At 46.9% G+C, this 23,793-nt stretch overlaps 10 protein-coding genes and 1 non-coding gene across 11 annotated transcripts; 3 read left to right on the top strand and 8 right to left on the bottom strand.

The window, feature by feature from the left end:
- Positions 1–897: 897 nt before the first annotated feature.
- Positions 898–2,123, top strand: I302_103521 (uncharacterized protein; the record flags this gene model as incomplete). Its single annotated transcript, XM_065869682.1, has 8 exons — positions 898–1,054; positions 1,123–1,186; positions 1,272–1,293; positions 1,368–1,474; positions 1,556–1,611; positions 1,698–1,704; positions 1,767–1,854; positions 1,941–2,123. The coding sequence occupies 8 exons, from the start codon at positions 898–900 to the stop codon at positions 2,121–2,123; spliced, it is 684 nt and encodes a 227-aa protein (XP_065725754.1).
- A 302-nt stretch (positions 2,124–2,425) lies between these two features.
- On the bottom strand, positions 2,426–5,247 carry I302_103520 (uncharacterized protein; the record flags this gene model as incomplete). Its single annotated transcript, XM_019188887.1, has 9 exons — positions 2,426–2,503; positions 2,565–2,683; positions 2,751–2,789; positions 2,906–3,041; positions 3,112–3,426; positions 3,567–3,871; positions 3,995–4,190; positions 4,287–5,036; positions 5,155–5,247. The coding sequence occupies 9 exons, from the start codon at positions 5,245–5,247 to the stop codon at positions 2,426–2,428; spliced, it is 2,031 nt and encodes a 676-aa protein (XP_019048449.1).
- Positions 5,248–5,835: 588 nt separating this feature from the next.
- I302_103519 (uncharacterized protein) lies at positions 5,836–6,957 on the bottom strand (the record flags this gene model as incomplete). The annotated part of the gene is made up of 3 exons (XM_019188886.1): positions 5,836–6,382; positions 6,481–6,578; positions 6,733–6,957. 3 exons carry the CDS (start codon positions 6,955–6,957, stop codon positions 5,836–5,838), a joined length of 870 nt encoding a protein of 289 aa, XP_019048448.1.
- Positions 6,958–7,574: 617 nt separating this feature from the next.
- Positions 7,575–7,689, bottom strand: I302_103518. Its single transcript, XR_002022014.2, has one exon. It is a non-coding gene; the product is annotated as a 5S ribosomal RNA (ribosomal RNA).
- Positions 7,690–8,182: 493 nt separating this feature from the next.
- I302_103517 (uncharacterized protein) lies at positions 8,183–9,696 on the bottom strand (the record flags this gene model as incomplete). Its single annotated transcript, XM_019188885.1, has 5 exons — positions 8,183–8,460; positions 8,529–8,941; positions 9,065–9,159; positions 9,222–9,365; positions 9,427–9,696. 5 exons carry the CDS (start codon positions 9,694–9,696, stop codon positions 8,183–8,185), a joined length of 1,200 nt encoding a protein of 399 aa, XP_019048447.1.
- A 977-nt stretch (positions 9,697–10,673) lies between these two features.
- Positions 10,674–15,848, top strand: I302_103516 (uncharacterized protein; the record flags this gene model as incomplete). Its single annotated transcript, XM_065869681.1, has 22 exons — positions 10,674–10,720; positions 10,802–11,189; positions 11,253–11,337; positions 11,405–11,485; positions 11,547–12,184; positions 12,263–12,360; positions 12,437–12,587; positions 12,652–12,813; positions 12,868–13,227; positions 13,285–13,357; positions 13,425–13,488; positions 13,539–13,626; positions 13,680–13,742; positions 13,796–13,946; positions 14,013–14,142; positions 14,213–14,327; positions 14,393–14,544; positions 14,603–14,961; positions 15,065–15,160; positions 15,216–15,313; positions 15,391–15,538; positions 15,592–15,848. The coding sequence occupies 22 exons, from the start codon at positions 10,674–10,676 to the stop codon at positions 15,846–15,848; spliced, it is 3,804 nt and encodes a 1,267-aa protein (XP_065725753.1).
- A 236-nt stretch (positions 15,849–16,084) lies between these two features.
- I302_103515 (uncharacterized protein) lies at positions 16,085–16,962 on the bottom strand (the record flags this gene model as incomplete). Its single annotated transcript, XM_019188883.1, has 3 exons — positions 16,085–16,296; positions 16,395–16,644; positions 16,735–16,962. 3 exons carry the CDS (start codon positions 16,960–16,962, stop codon positions 16,085–16,087), a joined length of 690 nt encoding a protein of 229 aa, XP_019048445.1.
- A 347-nt stretch (positions 16,963–17,309) lies between these two features.
- Positions 17,310–18,062, bottom strand: I302_103514 (uncharacterized protein; the record flags this gene model as incomplete). The annotated part of the gene is made up of 3 exons (XM_019188882.2): positions 17,310–17,348; positions 17,434–17,552; positions 17,660–18,062. 3 exons carry the CDS (start codon positions 18,060–18,062, stop codon positions 17,310–17,312), a joined length of 561 nt encoding a protein of 186 aa, XP_019048444.2.
- Positions 18,063–18,761: 699 nt separating this feature from the next.
- On the bottom strand, positions 18,762–19,524 carry I302_103513 (uncharacterized protein; the record flags this gene model as incomplete). The annotated part of the gene is made up of 3 exons (XM_065869680.1): positions 18,762–18,782; positions 18,855–18,970; positions 19,086–19,524. 3 exons carry the CDS (start codon positions 19,522–19,524, stop codon positions 18,762–18,764), a joined length of 576 nt encoding a protein of 191 aa, XP_065725752.1.
- Positions 19,525–20,383: 859 nt separating this feature from the next.
- Positions 20,384–21,122, bottom strand: I302_103512 (uncharacterized protein; the record flags this gene model as incomplete). The annotated part of the gene is made up of 3 exons (XM_019188881.1): positions 20,384–20,419; positions 20,486–20,601; positions 20,705–21,122. 3 exons carry the CDS (start codon positions 21,120–21,122, stop codon positions 20,384–20,386), a joined length of 570 nt encoding a protein of 189 aa, XP_019048443.1.
- Positions 21,123–22,097: 975 nt separating this feature from the next.
- Positions 22,098–23,695, top strand: I302_103511 (uncharacterized protein; the record flags this gene model as incomplete). The annotated part of the gene is made up of 8 exons (XM_019188880.1): positions 22,098–22,449; positions 22,569–22,751; positions 22,809–22,872; positions 22,956–22,977; positions 23,046–23,152; positions 23,225–23,280; positions 23,359–23,453; positions 23,513–23,695. 8 exons carry the CDS (start codon positions 22,098–22,100, stop codon positions 23,693–23,695), a joined length of 1,062 nt encoding a protein of 353 aa, XP_019048442.1.
- Between the last annotated feature and the right edge of the window lie 98 nt (positions 23,696–23,793).

Here is a 23,793-nt window from a genome sequence, read left to right as displayed (position 1 = left end):
GAGTAGTCGTATCAGGTCCCATCCAAATCCACTGTACCGAAGGGGTAGTACGTACTTCCGGAGTTTTTCGTTTTTCGTTGTTTTCGTATTCGATGAGATGATGAATTGAACCCTGGAATCTGATCAGGCGGTTAAAAGGGTTGTTTCGCATCGTAGGAAATGCGGTAATCGGATGAGTCACATCGCACTTTTTACCATTTCTGTCCGTCGTCAACTTACGTGGCGTTCCCACTGGCTCCAGCTTGACAAGCGCATCTGTACTTCTGTTCTACTCTATTCGCGGATGCACAATAGGATGACACGTTGCCAGGGGCAGGCATCGTCCAAAGCCAAGGAAGGTCCCATGGAAAAGATCAGATCGGATGAACTGCGTAAGTTTCGGGATGATCTGGGGTATGGAAGCAAAAGGTTTTTTCTGGGTACATAACACCTGATGGACTCGTCATCATGCTGATGTGTGCAATCCATCATACCATTCCCACTCCATACATCTACGCACTTCCACAACTAACCAAGAACCTATCTATCTCCCATCTCTCATCAAATGACGAAACCACCCATCCAATCCCTCTTAGTCCAGACAACTCGGAGATTTACTTCAAGCCTAAAAACATGGAAAGCTCATCTCATTTAGACGTGTCTGTTCCTTGAGCTAAGGCCTGGTTCAAAAACGATCTAAAAAGCACAAGACAAAATAAAATCTCCGAAATGACGGCATGACAGAACGATCTGTTTCCGTGCCGTAAACGTTAAAAAGGATATTTCGAATCGCCGAATTGATATCATAATCTGGATGATCATCTCAGCTTGACTGGCGTGAATATATTCTGAAATTCAGATGTCATGTATGATGAGGCTGACGAGGGTGTCCATCCGACGTCTTGTTTTGCAGTGTGGATGAACGAGCGTTTCCCAATCTACGCCTCCCCCCGATCCACCCAATGGGCAGGAAGTCAACAAGACGCCAAGAAACCTTTTGGGAATATCGCGTTTGAGGTGGAACGTGCCGCTACGCCCATTTTGGGATGCACAGCTTTGGGTGTTCATATGACCGGTGAGTGTGTTTCTGTTTCTCGGCGAGGCGATTGATGATATTGGGGCTAACAAATAGTGTTGATGTAGCGTATGAGGGCGAGGGCGACGAGATGAAGATTTGGGTTCCTCGCAGAAGTGCTAATAGGATTCGGTGGGTTTCGATCTACACCACATACTCTCTTGTCCTGTATATGTGATACCGTGATGTCGCTTATCTCACTGTTGGTGTATCGCAGATCACCCTTGAAATATGACAGTGTGAGTATTCGATATTCCTGTCTACTCCAACTTGACCTAGAGTTCGATGGGTCTAATACTGATGCGATTCACAGAGCGTCGCCGGAGGTCTTCCCTTAGGACTTACACCCCTCGCAGCACTCGTTACAGAATGCGAAGAAGAGGCTGGATGGCCCGAACAACTAATTAAGAACCATGTCAGGTGGGTCTCGTATCTCATCGAAGATATATCTCACCAGCACACAGCACTGACCCGCGAACTGTCTGGCTGTCGCTCCTGCAGAAACGCAGGGATGATCTCCTTGTTCCAAATTTCCAAGTGGGGTGGATTGGCACCTGGTAAGTGACCGACTTTTCTTACCCTCACAGCATCTGTGATTCTGAAAGCATATCGCTGATTGACCGATCTCCTGGTTTACCTTCAGATTCCGAGTGAGTACAGTATAATTGCAAAGTCACCTTAGGTAGGCCCTAGCTGACCTAGCAATGTTCAGCTACGTCTACGACCTCAAGCTCCCACCCACATCTTCGGACGAATACCAACCCCCCAAACCCAACGACGAAGAAGTCGAGTCCTTCCAAGTAAGTCCCATCATACATATCCAGTGTGACATCCTATAAGTTAGCCATCTTAACACATCTAACCTCATCTTTTACGGTCTGACTAGCTCCTATCCATCCCAGAAGTCATCTCAGCCCTGAAACAAAACGAATTCAAACCCACTTCAGCGGTTGTCACCATCGACTTTCTGATCAGACATGGGTTCATCACGCCAGAGAATGAACCGAATTACTCTGAGATCTTGAGGAGGATCCATAGGAGGTCTGGAATTGCTGGGCCGGGTTATTAGGAGGTACTACTCTACACCTTCTTTCCTATGACCGCTGAATTCATACACCACCTCTCGCTCGTCTGTTGAGTTCTCATAAGTTAGTCGACCAAACACCCTCGAACGTCTATTCGCTGTATGATCACCACGAACGCTACTTCCTAATTCCAGTACCATATTCGCATGCATGATCGTTGTTTATCCAAATAATACCATCACGCGATAGCACAGTATCTGATCATGTCCTACAACACCTCCAACCCCTCATCAAACCTGACCCAGTCCAGCACAGCTACCCCATAGCACAGCGAGAAAACATCTCATCAAAACTCAAATCCAGCTTGTCTGAATACATTCAAATCAGCTCCCGGTTCAGCATTCCCAGCTAACTGGTTCATGTTCTATCGAAAACATAGATCAGCTATCAGCAAATCATCTTCAGCTTTGGTTTTGCAGACGCACCAAAGCTACTAATGCTCTTCTGAGAGTTGACCAGATACTCCATGAATCGGAAGACAGGACACTATCATCATCTCGATCTGACTGAGATTGGTTGGAGTGGAGTGAGAGTGCTGCTAACACTGTTGAGGTCCATGCTCAGCTTACTTCGAGGAAGGGTACTCGTTCGAATAAGCTGATATGACTTACAATGTTCTGCTGATTCTTTGTATACTCCGATATTGAGGCCTACAGAAGAGATGTACCATTCAGCAACATTCTATGGGTTGCAACGATGTAAGAGGTGGAGATGACAAGTGGGGGGGAAGAGAGAAGATGTCAAGAGCATAACGAAGCCGACTCACAAGCCACACCAAGGTTAAAGATGGCTCTTGTAAAAGTAGGTTTCAACTCCAACGCCCTCCTATACGCATCAACAGCTTCTTCCGAGTTTCCGCCATTCGCAAGTGTCGCTCCCAGCCTGTTCCATAGCAAGTAATCCTAAAATTGCAAAAGCATATTATGGTCAACCTCGATCCGATAGCCTGCATAAAGGGGCAGTATTACTCACATCAGGCTTCTCGCCCAGAGCGTTAGTCCAACACCCTCTAGCTTCTTCGTAATTGTCCATCATGTAGTACAGCGTACCCAATCCTACTTGCACGTTCGGATCGACCGATTGGGTGTTCTGCCATTGTTCTCTTGCGAGGCTCAAGAATCTCTCAGCCATTGATTCGTGAAGTGCCCATGGCGAGTTGGTATCTCCCAGAGAGGTTTTGGAAGGTGCTTGACCTGCATGTGCCGGATGGACGAGGGAGAGGTATTGGTGGAGAACCGTAAGAGCTGCAAGATCAAGGGATTCGTTGACATATGATATTGCGAGATTCTGTAGATCAATGACATTAGGATCGGGCCCAGTGACGATGGACGATACAACGTAAGATGCAGGTAGCTGGGAATCCCGCTCGGATTTATGGCAGTCTGGAGCAACAAGGACGTCTCACTGGGATAAGTGGATCAACTCACAGTCAACATCTCCCCCGCAACACCTTCTTTCCCCCTCACCCCCTCGCCCACCAAGCTCTTCCTACCTTCTTCGAAAGCTCGCATCGCTGGTTCCTCCTTCTCATCCATCGCATGCACTCTACCAAGTAACGACCAAGCCTCCGTAGCGGAGACATTGATCTGTTGTCTATCTTGAGCGGTTGATCTCCGCACAAAGGACTCGAGCATCAGTCCAGCTTGGGTGAGGGATCCGCCTTCGGTGACTATGCGATTGGCTTCTGTCCATAAAGCTGCGAGTTCGGTGGAGTCGTGGACATTGTTCGAGGCTAGTGTTGAATGGTCAGCTCGTGAGTTTTAGTTTTCCTGGTGATACTGATATGAAAGGGACGGAAGGTGACTGATATGGGATTTGAAACGATTTAAGACAACAATAGGGAATATCAACGCACCATAATCGTATCCTCTAGATTGCGGTACCCCGTCATCCCTGGCTATACCATTATACTGATCAAGGCCATCCGGTACTGCCAATCCACCAACGTCTCGATCCAGATGCAACTGTTGGTCTAGATTTCGTTGACCCACGTCGGACCTGTTGAGACTTTCGTTGAGCGTATCAAAGAGGTCATCTTCGTCATTGGTGAACTATGTTGGTAAGCAGAAAAAACATCAGCTGTCGAAAGTTTTCTAAGCTCAGAGTCAAACAGCTGAGATACATCAAGGACGTCAATGATCACCCACCTGCGAGAAATCCTTCTCCCACTCGGCAAGCTTATTCAACCTCTCAGCTTCGGGTTTCAGACTCTCCCAGACAGCTTCCAAATCTCCTTTAGGATCAGAGCCGATCTCCTGAATACCATCCGTGTCTTGATCTTGTTCAGTCTGACTTTGCGTCTTCTCAGATGCAGCCTTGTAATCCTCTTCAGCTCTCGCGAATAAGTCATCCATCTCTTTCTGATTTAGCGCTTGGTTGTCCATTTGAGATTGGGGTTGCTGTTGAAGCTGAGGCTGAGACATCATAGCGCCATACATGGGTTGGAACCCCCCTCCATAATGCGGAGTATAACCACTGTATCCATTCTGGTAAGGATTCACCTGAGATTGAGGTTGAGGTTGTTCGTGTTCAACGGCTCGTCCCTTCCCTTTCCCCTGGCTGAAGGACTGAAAATCATTTGACCATCCTGATTGTTGTTGAATGGGAGGTCTAGCTTGGATCTGATTCTGGGGAAAAGGAATAGGGGAATGACCGTTCGATCGAGCTTGTTCCCATTGGGCGTTGAATTGCGGATGGTCGATCGAAGCAGGTAAGATCCTAGCTTGAGGGCCTACCTGTGGTTGGGAAAGGGCAGCTGACAAGTGAGAGAGATTGAATGGATGTGGAGTGGCGTGGAGAGCACTTGAGGATGATGAGGGGGGTTGATGTGTTATCTGGGGATGGGGTCGGAATGCTGATGAGGAGGGTTGAGAGCTTGGGCCGGGAGCAAAGCGGTCCTAAGCGTGCGAGGAGTATTAGCATCACGATAACATGTCAAAGATAGTGTGCATAATGGGATGAGGGCTGCATGATCGTGGTTGTGCGGGGAAGTTTAAAGTAGACCACCTAACTCACCTTGAAGAGACTGTTATCTGCTCCTTCTCTCTGACCAATCTGTTTGAGAGGGTTGGAGGAACCACCTTTATCGCCACCGAGGAAGGACTGCATCTTGGTGTGAGCTGGGAGAGGTGAGGGTGATGTTCCTGCAGTGGGCTCGATGTGAGATGATAGTGGTAAGGAGATTGAGAATGAACATAATAATGATTGATCGACTTCAACTCTGATTTTGCGGAGAACACACGAGCACCTCGACTATAGGCGGATGGCACACCGATGATTACCGGTTACTTGCAGATTTGTTAACCGATTACAAATGGATTGTATTCAACAGTCTGACATTGCTAATGATGCATTACGAAATAGCAGGATGCCAGCGCAGAGTCGTCACGCTTATGCCATCTATTTCTACTGACTATGGGCAGGACCAGAGGACCAGAGAAGGCAAAGACCACTACAAAGTATCAAAATTAAAGGTTATACCAAGTGAGCCACCTCACGGCATGATCTTCATGACCTTTACCCAAGTTGGCGCAGTGATTCTCGCCTTCCCCTGTCGATGAACGCTCTAGTTCAAGGTCGATCTCCGGTCTTGATTGGACATTTCCAACTCCTTGAGCGACTCGTATGCTTCAAGGCTGACCGGTGGCTGTATCTGCTTGATGAAACATTTGCCCTCTCGTCTAAACGTCTAAACGTCTATTCCGTATTTCTAGCTTGATATTCCACCACTTCCCTCTCTTCCAAGCCGGCCACTTCTTCCCACTCATCCTCTAGACCCACCACTACATCCCAACGCTCAGCCCCCTCCGAATTAGCAGTCAACCCTCCCCCAAGCGAAATAACAGTAAATATCAACCCAACAGTCACCAAGAACTTCCATACCCCTCCTCCTCCACCTGCCCCTTCCCCTTCTCCCTCTTCTCCATCTGGCCCCTTCCGCCTATTACCAGACTTGGCCGTCCGGGCATTGGGATTATAGTTGAAATCGTATTCATAAGTGTACTGGAAATTGGGTGGTGTCTTCCGACCGAAGGGTTGGTACGATTCTGTCTTGGGCGCCTGACCGGATCTCCAAGCTGTGCTGTTCGCGTTGGACCATGCGCGATGGGGGCCCTGGGCCGCTCGATGGAGGTATGGATCCCGGGGCGAGAAGGAGGAGTGGCCGTGGCCATGGCCGTATTGGTGGGAGCGGGAAGGGTGGGAGTGGTGTGAGGCGGGGGTTAGGGAGATGTCGTATTGGCGGCTGTACGATCGAAGATATAATGATTAGCTGGGTCCTTCGTCAGATGAAGCTTGGAGATTAGGTAGAGGAAGGATGATGGGGATATGAAGATGACATACCGCTTACTGTCGTCTCCTAATACAGCATAGGCATCGTTGATCTCGTGGAACTTGGCTGTATCTCCTCCCTTGGCATCGGGATGATATTGCTTGGATAGCTAAAAAGCCAAATTACAAGTCAAATCAGCTCTACATTCTATTCTGATTCAACCAGTCTTGTTGTATATCTTTCAATAACAATGCCAGCGGATAAGTGTCTCTTGCTGGTCGACACAACAGATTGCAAGCTCATTCTGAACGACACGAACTCACCTCATAGAACCTAGCTTTTATCTGCTGCTTTGTCGAATTCTTCGACAAACTCAACACATCATAATGGCTCAAATTCCCGTGTGTCCTAGCGAGTCTCCTCTGAGTAGACGTGAAGGATCGTAATGTCGATGGTCCAGCATGTTTCCTCAATATCGAGTTGATCCTGATCGATCTCGAAGAGTATCCGAATATCGAAGAAGGAGATGTTGTATACCTTGGGATCATTTCGTTCTCCCGTTCTCCACTTTCGTTCTATACCGTCTGATCGACCAATGATATCCTTGATTATCCACTGAGCGTGCGGTGAATGTAGCTCTGTCTCGGCACAAACAAAGACTAGACGTTTTCAGATGGGTTGAGCTTGCGCTTTGATGATCGGCCGACTACTGGACACGGTGTATGACGCGTTTGAGCTAAGAGAGTTCACGTGACTCTTAGTGCTGTATTATCCTTGAAGAGGTGAGGTGAGATACGAAAGTACCCAGACAGAGTTATAGTATATTTATCTGGATCGTATCGACGAGAGTCAGCCTGTCTCTATAGTAGCTAAATAGCAGCTATAGTAGTAAAGTAGTATAGTAGTATAGTAGTATAGCATGTCAGAAACGTGCAGTATCAGTGACTTGTCCTGTATATCAAGCTACGCGGAGAATTATCCTGTGTCTGTGTGTGTATGTGATCCGTGCATTTGTCCAACCCCTTTGATCATACCTTTCCCTTTCCCTCTTACTTAGCTCAATTCCCATACACCTTCATCCCAACACTCAGAAAACATCGTTTCTTCATCATCTCTTGACGTATCTTTCTCCTTCAAAAATTGTTGATTGCTGGCCAAAAACAAAAACTACAGCACCCGGGATTCCCAAGTGGTCCCCCACCTTGGTACTAACCGAGCGATACCCAGGATGGCTTCGCAGAGCGGACGGGATGCGGCATTTTCTGGGTTCTATGGCCGTAGATGAAAATATTGGGTTGTAACATCAATCATCTATTTTGCAAGTACTTCGAGGAGGTGTGTGCGTAGATGTGCACGGGCATGTATCGGATTTATTAGGTTTGTAGGTGTCTTGTAGGAAACACTGCGGCAGTCAATCAATGCATAATCAAGGTCAGTGCTATCAGATATATCATGTTGGGACAGCTATACTAGAAATCAATGCCTTTCTGCCGTCCAACATGCTATCAGAGAAAATATGTTCGTTTGCTCTGAGCCCCATCAACACGGTGAATCCTGTGCAGAGAATATGCATTTTTCATTCATCATATATATTTCGTCAAGCGAGCAAAGATGATATTTGGTATATACTATAAATTAGGTAAAAGCCAAGTACTTACAAAGTACAAGACAAAATGTGACAACAGTGTAAAAGATCTATTACAGAGCGGGTACGGAACGTCCATCTAATCTAAAAGGGTTTATATTCGTTACAAAGAGGGTGGATCCAGAAACTTAGAAATCAGCATCCAAGGTGAAACCAGCCTTGACGGCCGAGTGATCAGCGGCAGCACCGACACTCTGGTTAACACCTGATTTGGAGTAAGCAGATACTCTTGATTCGAAGAAGTTGGCCTTTCCTTGTAATGAGATCATCTCCATGAAGTCGAATGGGTTGGAGACGTTCCATATCTTGTCGTTACCGAGGGCGACGAGTAATCGATCGGCGACGAATTCAATGTACTGGCACATCAATTTGGAGTTCATTCCGATCAATGATACGGGGAGGGCATCTAAACGTACCAATCAAAACGTCAGTACTCAGTCGTAGCTAAAATAGGGATGTGAAGAGGTAACTCACCAGTCAAGAACTCCTGTTCGATAGCTACAGCCTCCTTGATGATCTTAGCGATGGTGTCGGGGTGGGGTCGTCTCCTCAAGTGGGTGAAGAGCAGACAAGCGAAATCGGTGTGTAAACCTTCATCTCGAGAGATCAATTCGTTGGAGAAGGTAAGACCAGGCATCAAACCTCTCTTCTTCAACCAGAAGATGGAAGCGAAAGAACCAGAGAAGAAAATACCCTCGACGGCGGCGAAGGCGATCAATCGTTCGGCGAAAGTGGATTTCTCGTCGGAGATCCATTTGAGAGCCCAGTCGGCCTTCTTTCGGATACATGGGATGGTGTCGATGGCGTCGAAGAGGAAATTCTTTTGCTCGTTGTCTTTGATGTAGGTGTCGATGAGGAGGGAGTAGGTCTCGGAGTGGATGTTTTCCCTGCAACAGTTGGTATAGTCAGCAACGTGTATGCGGTGATCGGATAGGAGGCGCAGAAGGAGACGTCGAGGGTGGTTGAGAAGGGAAAAGAGAGACACGGCGATGATATAAAACCCAACTCACATCATAATTTGGAAACCGTAGAAACATTTAGCTTCGGCACATTGGACTTCGGCCGAGAATCGTTCAACAAGGTTTTCGTTGACGATACCATCGGACTATAGGATAGTTGAGATGATCAGCAGCTGTGAAGGTGAAGGAGGCAGAGGATAAAACTCACAGCAGCGAAGAAAGCCAAGACTCGTTCAATGAAGTATCGTTCGTTGTCGTTGAGCTTGTTCTCCCAGTCGTGGAGATCGGGGGCAAGGTTGATTTCCTCGGCGGTCCAGAAAGAGGCTTGAGCTTGCTTGTACATTTGCCAGATCTGAATACCGAAGAGACAGTTAGCTTATGTGAGGTGGGTAGTGTTCAAGAAGCTAACTCACCTCTCGGTATTTGATAGGGAAAAGGACGAATCGCGAGTTAGTCTCCTGCAAGAGAGGCTCATCCTTCTCTTCACAGTTGACATCACCGACGAACCTCGTTCGGTACTCTTCTACCTTGTCTTCCTCTGATACTACAGGCTTCTCAGCAGGTTTGGAGACGGATTGGAGTTTGTGGAGGAAGGAGGGTTCGGATACCTTTTTAGGGGTGTTGAGGTTGAACTCGGCGAGGGCAGAGGCAGCAGCCTTGGAAGGTGTTTCGACGGCAGACATGGTGATGGTAGTAGCAGTAGCAGATCAAGTAAGGGATGAGAAGATGGAGTCAAGATCGTTCAACGATATTGATGGATGGAAAGTATTGTACTTGAAGAAGAGAAGAGAAGAGAGAGAAGAAGGAAGAAATGTTTCGGTTAGAGAATAGGTCTTATATATGTCTATGATCTTGATGGTCTCTACTCAGGACAAGTAATGTTGGATGATGGTGACATAGCGTAACAGAAATAAATAAACGACGCGTCCATTGATCCACTTAGTCACTTCGCGTTCAGGTAATGTTCCATCTGCTCACACAAAAAGACGCGATAAATGGCTGAGAGGCTGGTAAGAAACACAAATTGTCACGTGATATACCACAAATTACCGTGAAAATCCGATTGAGATCATCCACGTCAACCATGATTTGGATTTGTTTTGGGATTATCAGGTCATTTTAGCATGATGTGGAGTTGTTTATCCCATATTATCATCTGTTTGGTTGCATTTGAACCAGGAACACATGGGTTAGCAGGTGCACTACGCGATGGTGGAGGTTCATGCTCACACTGTTCATGTCCGATCATCCACCTCGTAGTTCGTCCTTTTTCCTTACCGCAATGTTCACATCTTATGGGTTTTATCGTAATCTAACAACGCCATCGTTCAACCTAGATCCTAAGAGAGTAGAGTTGATTCAACTGCACTCAACCGTGACGATTTCTTGACAAGCATTCCCACGAATACTTCCGATTCAATCGGCCGACTTCCACTTTCATCCACTTGCGCTTCCAATCAATCGAGAACATTACTTTTCCTTCACGTCTTCACGAGTACCATTGATCAAACGCGTCAACGCGTTCTTTCCTTCTCGAGGTTGATTAGATTATCCGGCCGATAGTCAACTATCGTTATCGACACACTCATCGCTTCTCAACGTCATCACTCCTTACGTCTTACTTCCAACTTGACAGTAGAAGTGATCAGACTTGGTCAAAATGGCAAAGACAAAGCCAGAGGGAGCAACACCGAAAGATGCCAAAGCGTATGTATCCATGTCTGTCTCTGTGTCTTTTCGCACTCTCACCGTGTGTAATATCTATTGACGAGGAGTCATGTCTGGCAGGACAAAGCAAGCAACCTTAGCATCATTCTTCGGAGCACCCAAACCTGGTCCCAGACCGCCTTCCACCAATCCCACTTCCTCCCCTGCCACAGCAAACAATGGAATCAGAAGGCCCTCCTCGACTGCTGCTGCTGGTCCAGCCAGCTCACCTGTAGTACGGACCACCCAAGGAAAGGATCTCGTCACCAAATCCAGTCCGTTAGTTGGGAGGAAGAACAATTTTGTAGAGAGTGAAGATGAACTCACTCCGCCTCCCGAGTCTGGACCGTCATCTGCGAAGACCGATTCGAATGGGAGAGATGGAAGGAGGAATGCGATACAGGTGGATGGGGATGTTGAGATGGATGATGGGGGAGAAGTTGAAGCAGATGGATCTCCAATCAAGATGGTGAGTGTCATATTCTTGCTTTGCCATCTTACAAGAGCTGCACAGCTTATCTTTGATATATAGGGACGAAGAGCCAAGAGGAAGGTAATGTACGTGGAGTCTGACTCTGAGGGATCGGAGGAAGAAGTCATCTCGAAGGCCAAATCAGGTAAGTCACATGTGGTGATATCTTCCAACAGCTTCGAGTGCGAAGGTAGCTGACTATTCCTCATCAGGTCGGAAACCCAGGAAGAGTCTCAAGGAAGATTCGGATGGAGATGACTTCGTTTTTGACGAAGCTGACGATGCAGCAATGGGTGAGTTCCGTTAACAAGAACAACAAGTTCGGTTGGTGGAAGCTAAAATTTCGATACTTAGCTGCTGCCGCCGACGAATACGACGCTTCGATCATCTCCCGCTCTCCTTCTGCCTTCTCCGCTTCCCCTGAGCCAGTAAAGAAAAAAGCTGCTCCCAAGAAAGGCTTTGTCGCTCCCAAGCCTGCGCCGAAAAAACCTACGACATCATGGTACAACAACACTTCTACTGCCGAGGCATCATCCTCAATTTCTCGACCTGGACCCCGCCCACTCGTCAACCACAACAACTCTCAGACGGACGGTGCCGAAACTCCGCTACAATCCAACGATTCCAATCACATGTTCTTGACCGAGTCTGAGAGATCCAAGATAGTGGCTAAAGAGCAACAAAGGGCGGCGGAATCAGCCTTTGACTTCCTGGAGCCAAAAAACCTCAGGGATAAAGATGGAAATCGCCCCGATCATCCAGACTACGATAAACGGACCGTCGCAATCCCAAAAGCAAAATTCAATATTCAGAATAAGAAAGCAGATGTCTTTACAGCCTTTGAAGCGCAATTTTGGGAAATCAAGAAAGATCATTTCGATACTGTCCTGTTCTTCCAAAAGGGCAAGTTCTACGAGTTGTATGAGAACGATGCGGCCATTGGGCATCAGGAGTTTGATCTGAAGTTAACGGATAGAGTCAAGATGAAGATGGCAAGTTTATCTCTGCTTTCACAGGTTCAGTTGTCGCATGGGCAATTGGCTTGGTGTTGACGGATGTCCCTCTTTTAGGTTGGTGTACCGGAACAATCACTGCAATTCTGGATTCACAAGTTTTTGGGAGCAGGCTATAAAGTAGGAATAGTGGAGCAAGCCGAGACCGCCATCGGGTAAGCCACCACTCTATCCCGTATTGCATCAAGCAGCAAAGTGGCAGATGGTGCTGACTGTTCATTGTGTGATCAGGATGCAAATTCGAAACAAAGGCAATGGTAGAAAGGATAGCAACGAACCTAAAATCGTGAACAGAGAACTACGCCAAGTGTTCACGAACGGGACGATCGTCGATGGGGCTTATCTGAGTAGTGATGACGCGAACCATTGTGTCTCCATCAAGGTGTGTGGTACAGCTAAGGCACTGTGACTACATAGGGTGTTCAACTGATCCTCGCTTGTTATAGGAATTCGTCTCTGATTTGGATGGCATTTCCGCCTTCGGAGTATGCACATTGGACGCTTCGACCGGATCTTTCGACCTGAGTGCTTTCGAAGATGATGTTTGTCGAACGAGGTTGGAAACGATGTTCCGTCAAATCAGACCGAGGGAACTGGTGTATGCCAAGGTGGGTTGAGTTCACTGCCTTGTCAGGATTACAGCTGATCAGAACTGTGTCTAGGGCAACTTGTCTGTCAACACCACTCGAATGCTTAGGAATATTCTTCCATCTTCAACCCAATGGCAATCTTTCAAAGAAGGAAAGGAGTTTTGTTCGGCTGAAGAAACCCTTGATCAGTTATCTGAGTTCTTCGCTTTCGACGAGCAGGAATTAGCAGATGGGAAACCGCCTTTGCCCGACGCTATCGTCCAGTACCAGGACAACAAAGTTGCTATGGAAGCTCTCGGTGGACTGTTATTTTACCTTCGAAGTTTATCTTTGGACAAGGATCTGGTGTCTCAGAGTAACTTCAATGTGTATGATCCGATCAAAGAAGGGAAGAGTCTGGTGCTGGACGGTCAGACCTTGGCTCATATGGAGGTGAGTGTATTTGTAACATTAGTTGAAGGGTGGTGCTGACTGATATATTGATCGTAGGTGCTGGTCAACGGTGAAGGTGGAACAGAAGGGACGTTGCTGGATTTGCTTCAAAGGTGTATCACCCCTTTTGGTGAGTGCATCTCCGCTTAAGAAAAGAACAGTGACTTTATCGCTAACATGAATGAACATTGACTTAGGCAAACGACTCTTCCGCATCTGGCTCACTGCTCCTTTACGAGATGCTAAAGCCATAAACGATAGGTGAGCTGGTTCGAAAGAATCGGTAGGTGCCCAGCTGATCATTCCCGTAGACTTGACGCGGTTGAAGATCTCATGAACAACGAGACATCCTTCCCGAGCGAGTTTGTTTCACTGTGCAAAGGGATCCCAGACCTGGAGGTGAGTTGGCTTCTACTTTGCATACACATCTCTGAGCTGACGATTGCCTTTAGCGTTTGATATCCCGTATCCATGCTGGAAATGAAAAGGAGAGCAAGTTTCTCCACGTGATCGAAGTGAGCAAAACCTGTTGGAGGATGGAGAGGATCGTACTGATGATATCGTACAGACATTCGAAGCTTTACAGCATGGTATCGAAAGATTACGTACCGTCGCAGAGACCTTCAACTCGCCGAGCGTAGCTGGTCTTCTTCGATCTGCACCCGACTTGTCCGCTCATGTTGGACATATCCAGTCGATGTATGTGGTTGAGAGAGGTGGTGAGTTGAGTCGAGTTGGATCGTATCCATACAATACCTGGACTCGCTGACGTCTGCGCGATTTAGACAAAACTGTCTCGATTTTACCTCAACCTGGTGCAGACGAAGAATGTGATTCTGCGGATGCAGTCGTGGAAGAGATCACTGGTCGTCTGAATGAGTTGTTGGAAAAGGCTAGAAAAGAATTAAATTTGAAGTAAGTTGTTCGGGTTCTGATCATTGAAAGATTGACACTGACTTGGCAACATGGCTGCAACCTACTCCAGAAAAACCGAGATCGATTTCTGGCATAGCGCGCAAGGAGCCAAGGAGATTTTCCAGATAGAGATTTCCGCTAAGATCAAGGCACCCAATCACTGGATCAAACAGAGTGGAACGAAGGTGAGGGACTATCGCATCCACATAGACTCGGATGGCACGACTGAGATTTCATCCATTATGAACAGAACTTTACGAGATACTATACTCCTCAACTGTTGAAACTCAAAAACGAGATCCAGGAAGCTCGAGAAATCGCCAATACCTGCAGGGGGGAGTTTTACAAGAGGCTGTTAGCGGAGTTTGATAAAGATCGAGCTGTCTGGCTCAAGACTGTCCGGTGGGGTTCTCTCACCACTAGAAGAGGAAAAATCAAAGCTGACTCGTCGGATCCATAGTGTCATTGCTGAACTGGACTGTCTGGTGTCGTTATCCAAAGCGTCATTGGACATGGATGAACCTAAATGTCGACCTGACTTTGTCGATTCCGCGTCTGCATTTGTGGACTTCGAAGATCTCCGACACCCCTCCATGTCTCTCAATTTGAAAGGAGAATTCATACCCAATAATGTCAAGCTGGGAGAGACCGAGGCTAGACAAGTACTGTTGACTGGTCCGAATATGGCTGGGAAATCTACGTTGTTGCGAATGACGGCTGCTGGTGTTATACTTGCTCAACTTGGGTGTTACGTACCTGCGACCAAGGCTAGACTGAGCCCTGTTGATAGGATTCAAACTAGGATGGGTGCTTATGATAGTGAGTTTACCCTTTTCAACTCTCACTCTCCGTTGTGCAATCTGCGCGAGCTCAATCTTTCCGAGTGTCGAGTCAAGGCTGAACCGATTTGATGTATTTGTAGACATGTTCGCAAGCGCTTCGACGTTCAAGGTGGAATTAGACGAATGTGCCAAAATTCTTAGAGATGGTGGACCCAAGTCGTTGGTTATTCTTGATGGTGAGTTGCCCATGTGTTATTGGTGATCCGCGGCAGTAGCTCATGTCAATCACAGAACTCGGTCGAGGTACCTCGACATACGATGGAATGGCTATCGCTGGAGCAGTGTTACATCAACTGGCTACTCATACTTTGCCATTAGGGTTCTTCGCGGTGCGTCTCAGCTCTCATTACTAAGTCGTGCATGAAGACGGAAAACATAAGCTAATGCCACCCAAATCCAATCACAGACTCATTACGGCTCGCTTACGGACGACTTCACGTACCATCCGAATATCCGGAAGATGCATATGCAAACTCACGTGGATGATGAGCTTCAACAAGTCGTCTTCCTCTATAAATTGATTCCAGGAGTAGCCGAGAGCAGTCACGGTACCCGTGAGTTGTACCCCTCTGATCTACTTTGTCAGTATGCTGATGGTGTGTGTTAGATGTTGCTCATATGGCGGGTGTACCGAGAGAAGTGGTGCTCAGAGCTCAATCAGTCTCTGATCAGTTCTTCAATGATTTCAAGGTGAAGCTGGACCAGAAGAGGAAATCGTCCCTGCCTATCCCCGGTCAAGCCGATTTCGCGTGGTTGATGAGACTCGTTAATGGGATTATAAGGGAGAGTGATCGGACGAAAGCGGAGGTGGGGCTACAGATGGAAGTGATCAGAGAATGTATCGGGAGGTACGAGATGAGTTGAGTTGGGTTGGTGGATGATATGAGACGTTTCTGTTACCTGATATATTGGTGTGTATTGATGTCGTGAGATCGTTTAGTTGTATATAGCATATCAGTAGTTTCGAATAACCGAGGGAAACCATTCGTATCTCTATCATTCGTTCATTTTCATGTTGACGAATCATTTATGCATTTAAATATATCATGTGCAGGTGACAAGTTCATGCGAGTCGCACGATTATAACCCTCTGTCACCAATCATGATCTTCCTCCCAAATACACACTGACTGCTAATCCCTTGCTATACGGTACAGTGGTATTACTGAACCCGTTCGAGGGATCATTCAGATATTCTATAAGATCCTTGTACCTATCTGCCGAACCTGTGATGTTGTCTGTGATGACTACTGACCCGGGACGGAGGTTGGGTTGAACGATCTTCAGAGTGGGTAGAGCGAGGGGAGACCAGACTGATGCAAAATTGAGACATCAGCTACAATAGTAGGAATACAAGTGCTTCGACAGATTCAGATGTTGATGAGGAATATGTTAAATACAGAAGACTTACTATCCAATAATAGCAGATCCACCTTATCAGGTAAATCCACCTTCAACGTCTCCAACAGGTCCCCCTCCCTCAAGTCGATCAGACGCTCCACATCCTCTCCGCACTCGTTCCAGTATTTTTTGGCTTGGGCAATTTTGGCAGGTTCAAACTCTGTCGCTATGACTTTACTTGGTTGGTGTCCGTACATTTTGGATGATCGGGCAAGAGCGAGGGATAGGTAGATTGTTGAAACGCCGTATGAGGTGCCGGCCTGTAGTATGACATCAACATCAGCACTCAACAATCTCCGACCAAAGGGGTATGGCACAGGAAGAAGGAAGTTCGATTCGACTGGACCCACCTCAACGACATTCCTCGCTCTGATAGATAGACAAGTCTGATACACAAACTGGCATTTATCCTGATCCAGAGCGATAAATTTATCTCGCATGAACTCGTCAAATCCCACTTTGTTGCGTAATCTCCCTGCGGTGATTTGAGATTCCTGTTCTAGCGATTCGGCATGGAGACGATCGAGGAGTTGGAGGATATGAGATGGGGCTATGACTGGGTTGGGGGAGAGAGACATCTTGATATGCAGATGATGTTATAGCGTGACTGAAGGGGCAATGATCCTATGTACGTATACATATATATATATATATGTGGGGGCAGATGAATGGATTTACAAGAGGACCAACAGATCAAGTCGAAACGAAGTGTTCGAGTCGGGATTCCGATATACCCGGACGTTCGTATTACATCATCAAGACATGGGTGACTCAATTGACTTCAGCCGAGATTTATAGAGCAAGTCAATGAGATTAATTAACATGCATGCATGGAGCTTAACAAAAGGGTAAAGACAGGTATGAGGCAATGGAGAAGCGCAAGAGTCCAGTTGATTCACTGCGAGTCATCACCGCGCACTGTAAATTACTTGCTATCATGCTCAACAAAGTATCTGAAATATTGCTAAGATCGGGGCCTCAACTGATCAGCTCTCTCCCAGAGCCTGCTGATTCGGTCACCTGATAAGACAGAGGTATGATGTACTCACTTGCTTGATATCTGGATGTTCGGGCTCATGACATTCCCAAGCTTGTAATCTCCTTTGATATCCATACGGCTTGTTAGGTCCACCAGGTTGACTATCTTTCTCGACGTCAAGGCAGTATTCTAATAATCACGCAGTCAGCCACAACAAATAAAGGTGATATATCCCCTCTTAGCGGAAGCAGCTGGTCAAGGAAAGAAGAGCTTTGAAGAAATCCCAATCGACTCACTCTCCTCATTCCCATTCTTAACCATGAACTCTCCTCCCTCCTTCTCATCAATCCTGAAAACCTGAGATTGCTTGTCTTCTTCACAATCGACGAAATTGAATCTCACACCGTTATAGACGTTCTCCCCGGAATCCAGACACTCTCCATCTCCATTCCCGATGGGTCCTTTCCCATACTCGTTGAACGAGAACCTTTGGTGAGGCTGTGCGGAGCCATCTCCACAGATCGATAGTGCGATAGCGTCTGAACCGCCATTTTGCTCTGTAACGCATATGTGGAGATCTAAAAGCGAAGATTGGAAGATCTCGACTCGGTCTACTTCATTCCGAGCCAGCAACGGGAGATGCAAAGCTTGAGTGAGAGAGAGGGTGAAAAGTGAGAAAAAGAGGGGTTTGGCGAACATCTCTGTCTAGGGTGAGATGCAAGTGACGAAATAACTTGAGTATGTGTCTGGTTTGATTTGTCGAAAGTTGTATTTCTTGGTTCTTTGATATCGATATTAATAGTGCGAAGTAGATGAAATCGAACTTGTTCGACACTGAGAATGGCGTATGTAGGGTTTGTATTGTGAGTGTCAATGTCAGAGCGCCTTCAAAGGCTCGTACGACACCGCCTGACTATCAAAAGAAAGTACATATCATTGCGTTCCATTTCGTGCATCCAGTCCTCGAGGGGGTGTTGATTGAAGGAACTCCATTGATTCCTCGTGCTTGCCATCAATCTCTTCATTCTGCTGATCAAGTAGACCGGACGGGGGAAGCGCAATTATCAATGAAAGGTAAAATCTTTCGCACCCTTTTTGAGGATTGGTGATTGCCACTAGGAGTAGATCTATTACACAGAATAGCATGTAGCATCAAGGAAGGAGGTGATTGTACATCAGTGAGAGGTTCCACACCTACTCGAGGCGGATGCGAAGGCAGTAGATGCAACACCCCCGTGGCAAAATGCCCAAGGCGTTCAGATAGAGAAAAACCTAAGGGACTTGTCCTGTGGACATGCATGCTCTATGGCTGGATATATACAATACAGGAATGATATCGGGCTCCGAGTTATAGTCATCAATCAGCATCGTTCGCCTCTCAACCCGCCTTGGTCCGATTTAAACCAGATTGAAATATTGCTAGTTGGGGGGGGGGGAGCATGCACACAATCAGTCACCAAGCTCAGTGCACTTCAAAAAAGATTGACTCACCTGGGCAGCATCGGGATGATCAGGTGCATGGCATTCCCAAGCCTGTAGTTCCTTCTCATATCCGAATGGGTTCGACCACGAGCCTGTGCTGTCCTTCTCGACGTCCAAGCAGTATTCTACAAAAGCAATCATCAGCACTACTGCAACTTAGCATCACCTCTCATCCCCTGAGTTACACTGGGGTCCAATGAAAATGGCTGTTCAGCAGGAATGAACGATTTGTGAGCTCACTTTGGCTGTCCCCACTCCCAATGGCAATCATCAAATTATGTTGGTCGTCCTCCGAACTGTCCGACCTTCCCACTTTGAACATCTGAGACCCCTTGCCCTCTTCACAGCTCTGCACGGTAATACCACTACCATTGGAGACATCATCACCTGCGTCCAGACAATCTTGTGTATCTACGTCCTTCACTATCGAGTGCCTCCTGATTTGAGCTGATTGGCCAAATATATATGTATATCTTTGCATTGCCTGGGGAGAACTTCCCTCAACTCCGCATCCTGTCATCTCGACGTCGTTGGACCACTGGTTGGTGATGCATAAACCGGGGTTGGAAACTGACCTGAAGTCGCTGATTTGAGTGCCTTCGTCTCGAGTGGCCAAAGGGATGTAGGACGCCAGAGCGAGGGTAGAGAATAGAGAGAAGAGTACGAATCTGGAGAACATCGTTTACTATATTGGATGTTAGTCACAAAGTACTGTATTGTTCTACGATAAGTTAGTATAAATGGATAACCTTGCTGCGATTAGTGTATGGAAATAGATGGAGCTGAGAGAAACGCACCATCCAGCCTTGAGCTCTATGTGTTTGTTCCAAGTCGACCCAATCATATGGAGCATATCGCACATGATTGCGACCTCTACCATGACGGAGACCAGGAGTCATTCCTGATCAACCTATAATTGGGAAAGGAAAGATATCGATGAAAGGAATATCCTTTGTCCTCGACATTCCATTTGTGTCATATGTGTCTGCTCCGTATGTGTTCAGGGAGCAGTGAAAAAGTGCACCTTTATGGCAGGATCGTCCTTTGTTGTGGTAGTATGTCGTGTTCAATTGCGAGGAGGGGTGGGTGTGCTCGAACGAACCTATCCGATGGAAAACTTTTTCACGTCTAATATCGACATGGGAGGGGCCATTGATCATAAGTCTAGGTCGTTGTCAAGCTGGGGATAGATGTACATCCATACACAATGAAGCTCGAGAGTTGACGAAGGACCTTTCGCTAGTGTAAGACTGCTAAGAAGTTACGTCCACGTCAGACTTGTTTGCCCCCACGAAGTGAGTACTCGATCAGTCACCAAACGATTGAGGTGAAGAAGCCGCAGTATAAAGCTTAAAGACAACTCAACATTCTATCAGTAACACTTGGGGTAAGTATGACGTGATCCGCATTTCGAAGTTTGGAAGAAGTTCCATTCATACGACTTTAAAAGCTCATTATTCTATCTTTTGACGATACATAGTCAATGTCCATTGTCAATCCCACTCATATTGAGATACAGTATTACAGTTCTATTACCTTTAAGAATCGCTCGAAGCAACCAACTCAAAGTATTGCTATTTACGCATATGGTCAGCATCCATGCACATGCTATATTACGGTGTGACGTATCGTCCACTCACCTGTTGAGCATCGGGGTGATCGGTAGGATGACATTCCCAAGATTGCAAGTCTTTTGTGTAACCGTAGGGCTTTTGGTAACTTGGAGTAGAGTCTTTGACTACATCGAGGCATTGAGCTGTGCGTGAGAGATATCAAATCAGCATCTACATCCCTGTGCGATGAATCACAGTGAAACAGTATCGAGTGATGGGACTTCTTGTATATACGACTCGACTCACATTCACTTGATCCAATTGCCAACCTCAAATTAGGTTCACTCCCCGTCCCAGTAGTTCCAACAGTGAACACCTGAGAATCCTTTCCATCCTCACACGCTTCGATACTGATCTGTCCGCCATTCCCATTTGAAGTATCTGCATCAAGACACATATCCTCGTTGGAGATCAATTTGATCTGACCGCGCTGAGGACCAACAGCAGAGAAGAATTGGAATTGGTCTAGGTATCCCCCTTCACCCTGTGAACAACCCGTCATGGCCACTTTGGTTCCGTAGGCTGCATATCCATTTTGGACTGTCAGGCATAGATCGGGGCTTGCGAGTGATCGGATTCGTTTGCCCTCTGAATCTCGTTTTGTGATGGGGGAGGCGAGGGCGAGGGAAGCGAGAAGAGGGAGAAGAAGTACTTTAGCGAACATTGTTATTGATACGTTTGACTTTATTGAGGAGATGAAGCAGTTAAAGAATGGGTTAATTGTTTTATTCGTATGGATGTGAGGAATGAATGTCAGAAAAACCAAGAACATTAACCTGGCTATTTATACCTTTATGTCTGCCCTTCGGTTGTCCGAGATTCATCACTTAGTTGTACCGGTGCGGCCCCACTGTGAGTGCATCCCGATCATCGCATTCCGTCATCCTATGCAATGAAGCACATGTATACATGTATACCGAGGTTGGATCCTTTCTTCGAAATGAGCTTTGCAGGGTCAGCATACGAGTACTGCAAGACTGATGTGTGGTGGAGCAATTTATCGGAGAGTTGTCTCGGACATGATCGAAAACGGTTAGAAGCTTAATTGAGGCGATGAATTGCAATGACGTTAGTCTCGGACAATTCAGACGTCGGCCTCGTGTGGGTGCTCCTTTAATACAAATATTCTTGAATTGATCTTGTGATCTTACAGACCACCCTCGTGATGCGGTGCATGATTTTGTTCATAGCATGAATTAGCTAGCACCCGGAATTTACTACTTGAGGCTCCTTCAGCTAGCTGATTTGACGATTGTCCTGCCCGATCTTGAAGGGATGAACCGCTGTGCGTTCAGTCGTTGAATAGTCTGCGGATTGTGCATGTCCTGTGCATGTATTGGACTTGAGCTTCTCATCACACTATCAGATATCATTACATGAGCGTGTAGAATGCGAGCACTCAACGCATGCGAGTACTGTAAGTTAATGATCTGCTGGGCTATGTATACTACCAGTTCTGTAACTACGTGCCATCCAAGCGGGACCCCGCAATTCACGGTTAAACGCTCATCACACGGTTGTCCGAAGCAACGATACTCGCATCCTCCATCCTTCTATGAACATATATCTTACAATCCATACTTGTCGTACAATCCTCTTCTAACCTACGACCCCCGAATAGGTCATCACATCACACACCATGATAAGGTCCCTCCTCCCCGTCATAGAAGTAGTAGACAACTTCCCCTACACCCCTTCCCATTCATATGTCCCCTTCCACCTCACTCTCGCCGACTTCCAGAATAACCTCCCCGCACTAGGACTCCTGCGTCAAGATGTCCTGAGGGAGATGAAAGCGGTGGCAAAGGGGATATGGGAATTTGAGATCAGTACGGGTAAACCTGATGAGACGGGTGATTTCCATACTGAGGTGATTTGCGTGTATTTTACTGAAGAGCTGGTGAAGAAGGGAAAGGAGGAGATAGGGAGGGTTATGGCGAAGGTTGTGAGGGGATGGAAAGAGGAGGGCAAGTTTCCTGGACCACTGGCTGGTGAGTTGGCCACATCTTACGTCCAAGCTATGATAATGTAATACACGCCTTCTGTTTGAATCAGCAGATATATATCGTGCTGCTCAGAAACAATGCTAATATCTCACTTACCCCACCAGGATGGAGGAACGAGCTCTACACAATATACGCCTCACCAAACTCATCTGGTCTCTACGCATCGTCCCACTCCACTTCTCAGCCGGTGATGGTAGGTCCAGGGACGTTCAAGAATGTCGCTTTCCACCTCGAAAGAGCAGCTTGTGCGCTATTCGGCCTGGCCACTTTCGGGGTACATATGACTGGTGCGTTGATCGTTGTCATCTGCTTGACGGCCTGAGCTGATAGAGGTATGGACGAAGCTTACGAAGGGGAAGGACATGCCATGAAAGTATGGGTACCTAGACGAAGTAAGACCAAAGCTACGTGAGTACACGACCATCCTTGTGATGCGGGGAAAAGAGGATGTAGGGAGGGGAGGGCATTGGCTGATATACGACCTCTGATAGCTGGCCTGGACGTTTGGACAACGTACGTGTAACTTGACGATAAGATATAATGGGATCAAGCGGATACTGATCTTCCAGATTTGATCGCAGTCCGTCGCGGGAGGTATAACAGCCGGATCGACACCTATAGAGACGATGATCAAAGAATGTGATGAGGAAGCTAGTCTACCAGAAGAATTTGTCAGGGAACGCGTAAAGTGGGTTTATGGCTGGCTACACCTTCGTATCGTGCTTGCGTGCTTATCGCTGACTGGATGATGGGGATGTAGGAATTGCGGCGTTGCTACGTATTTCTACGTAACGGATGATGGATTCTTGCAACCTGGTATGTCCCATCCCCTTCGTCTAGTGATCTTGATGTCGTCTCACAGAAGTATGCTGAACCATTACTCAACATACACAGAGGTCGAATATATCTACGATCTGCCTTTACCTTCACAAGACTCAGCGGAATACATAAAACCCAAACCACACGACGATGAGGTCGAGTCGTTTGCGGTGAGTCAAGCAAGTGATCATCTTGCCGTGGATTGCTCGCTGATAGACGTACGATTTAGCTATTGACCATACCAGAGCTTATCGAAGCATTGCATTCGGGAGATATGAAACCGAATTGCGGGTTGATCTATGTAGATTTCCTAATCAGACATGGACTGATAACGCCAGAGAATGAACCTAATTTCCTGGAGATTAGCTGGAGGATGAGGAGGAGTCTACAAGTTACCATGCCTGGTATTTGATTATAGATCTGTAGATTGGATAGGATGTATATAATTGATCATCGTCCGGTTTGTGTGTCTACTCCCGTACTATGGGATATCGCAAAGCGCATTAAGGT

Source organism: Kwoniella bestiolae, chromosome 2, assembly GCF_000512585.2.
Source record: "Kwoniella bestiolae CBS 10118 chromosome 2, complete sequence".
Classification (NCBI taxonomy): Eukaryota; Fungi; Basidiomycota; class Tremellomycetes; order Tremellales; family Cryptococcaceae; genus Kwoniella; species Kwoniella bestiolae.
Note: the sequence above shows the minus strand (reverse complement) of the source record. Positions and strands in the feature narration are given on the sequence as shown.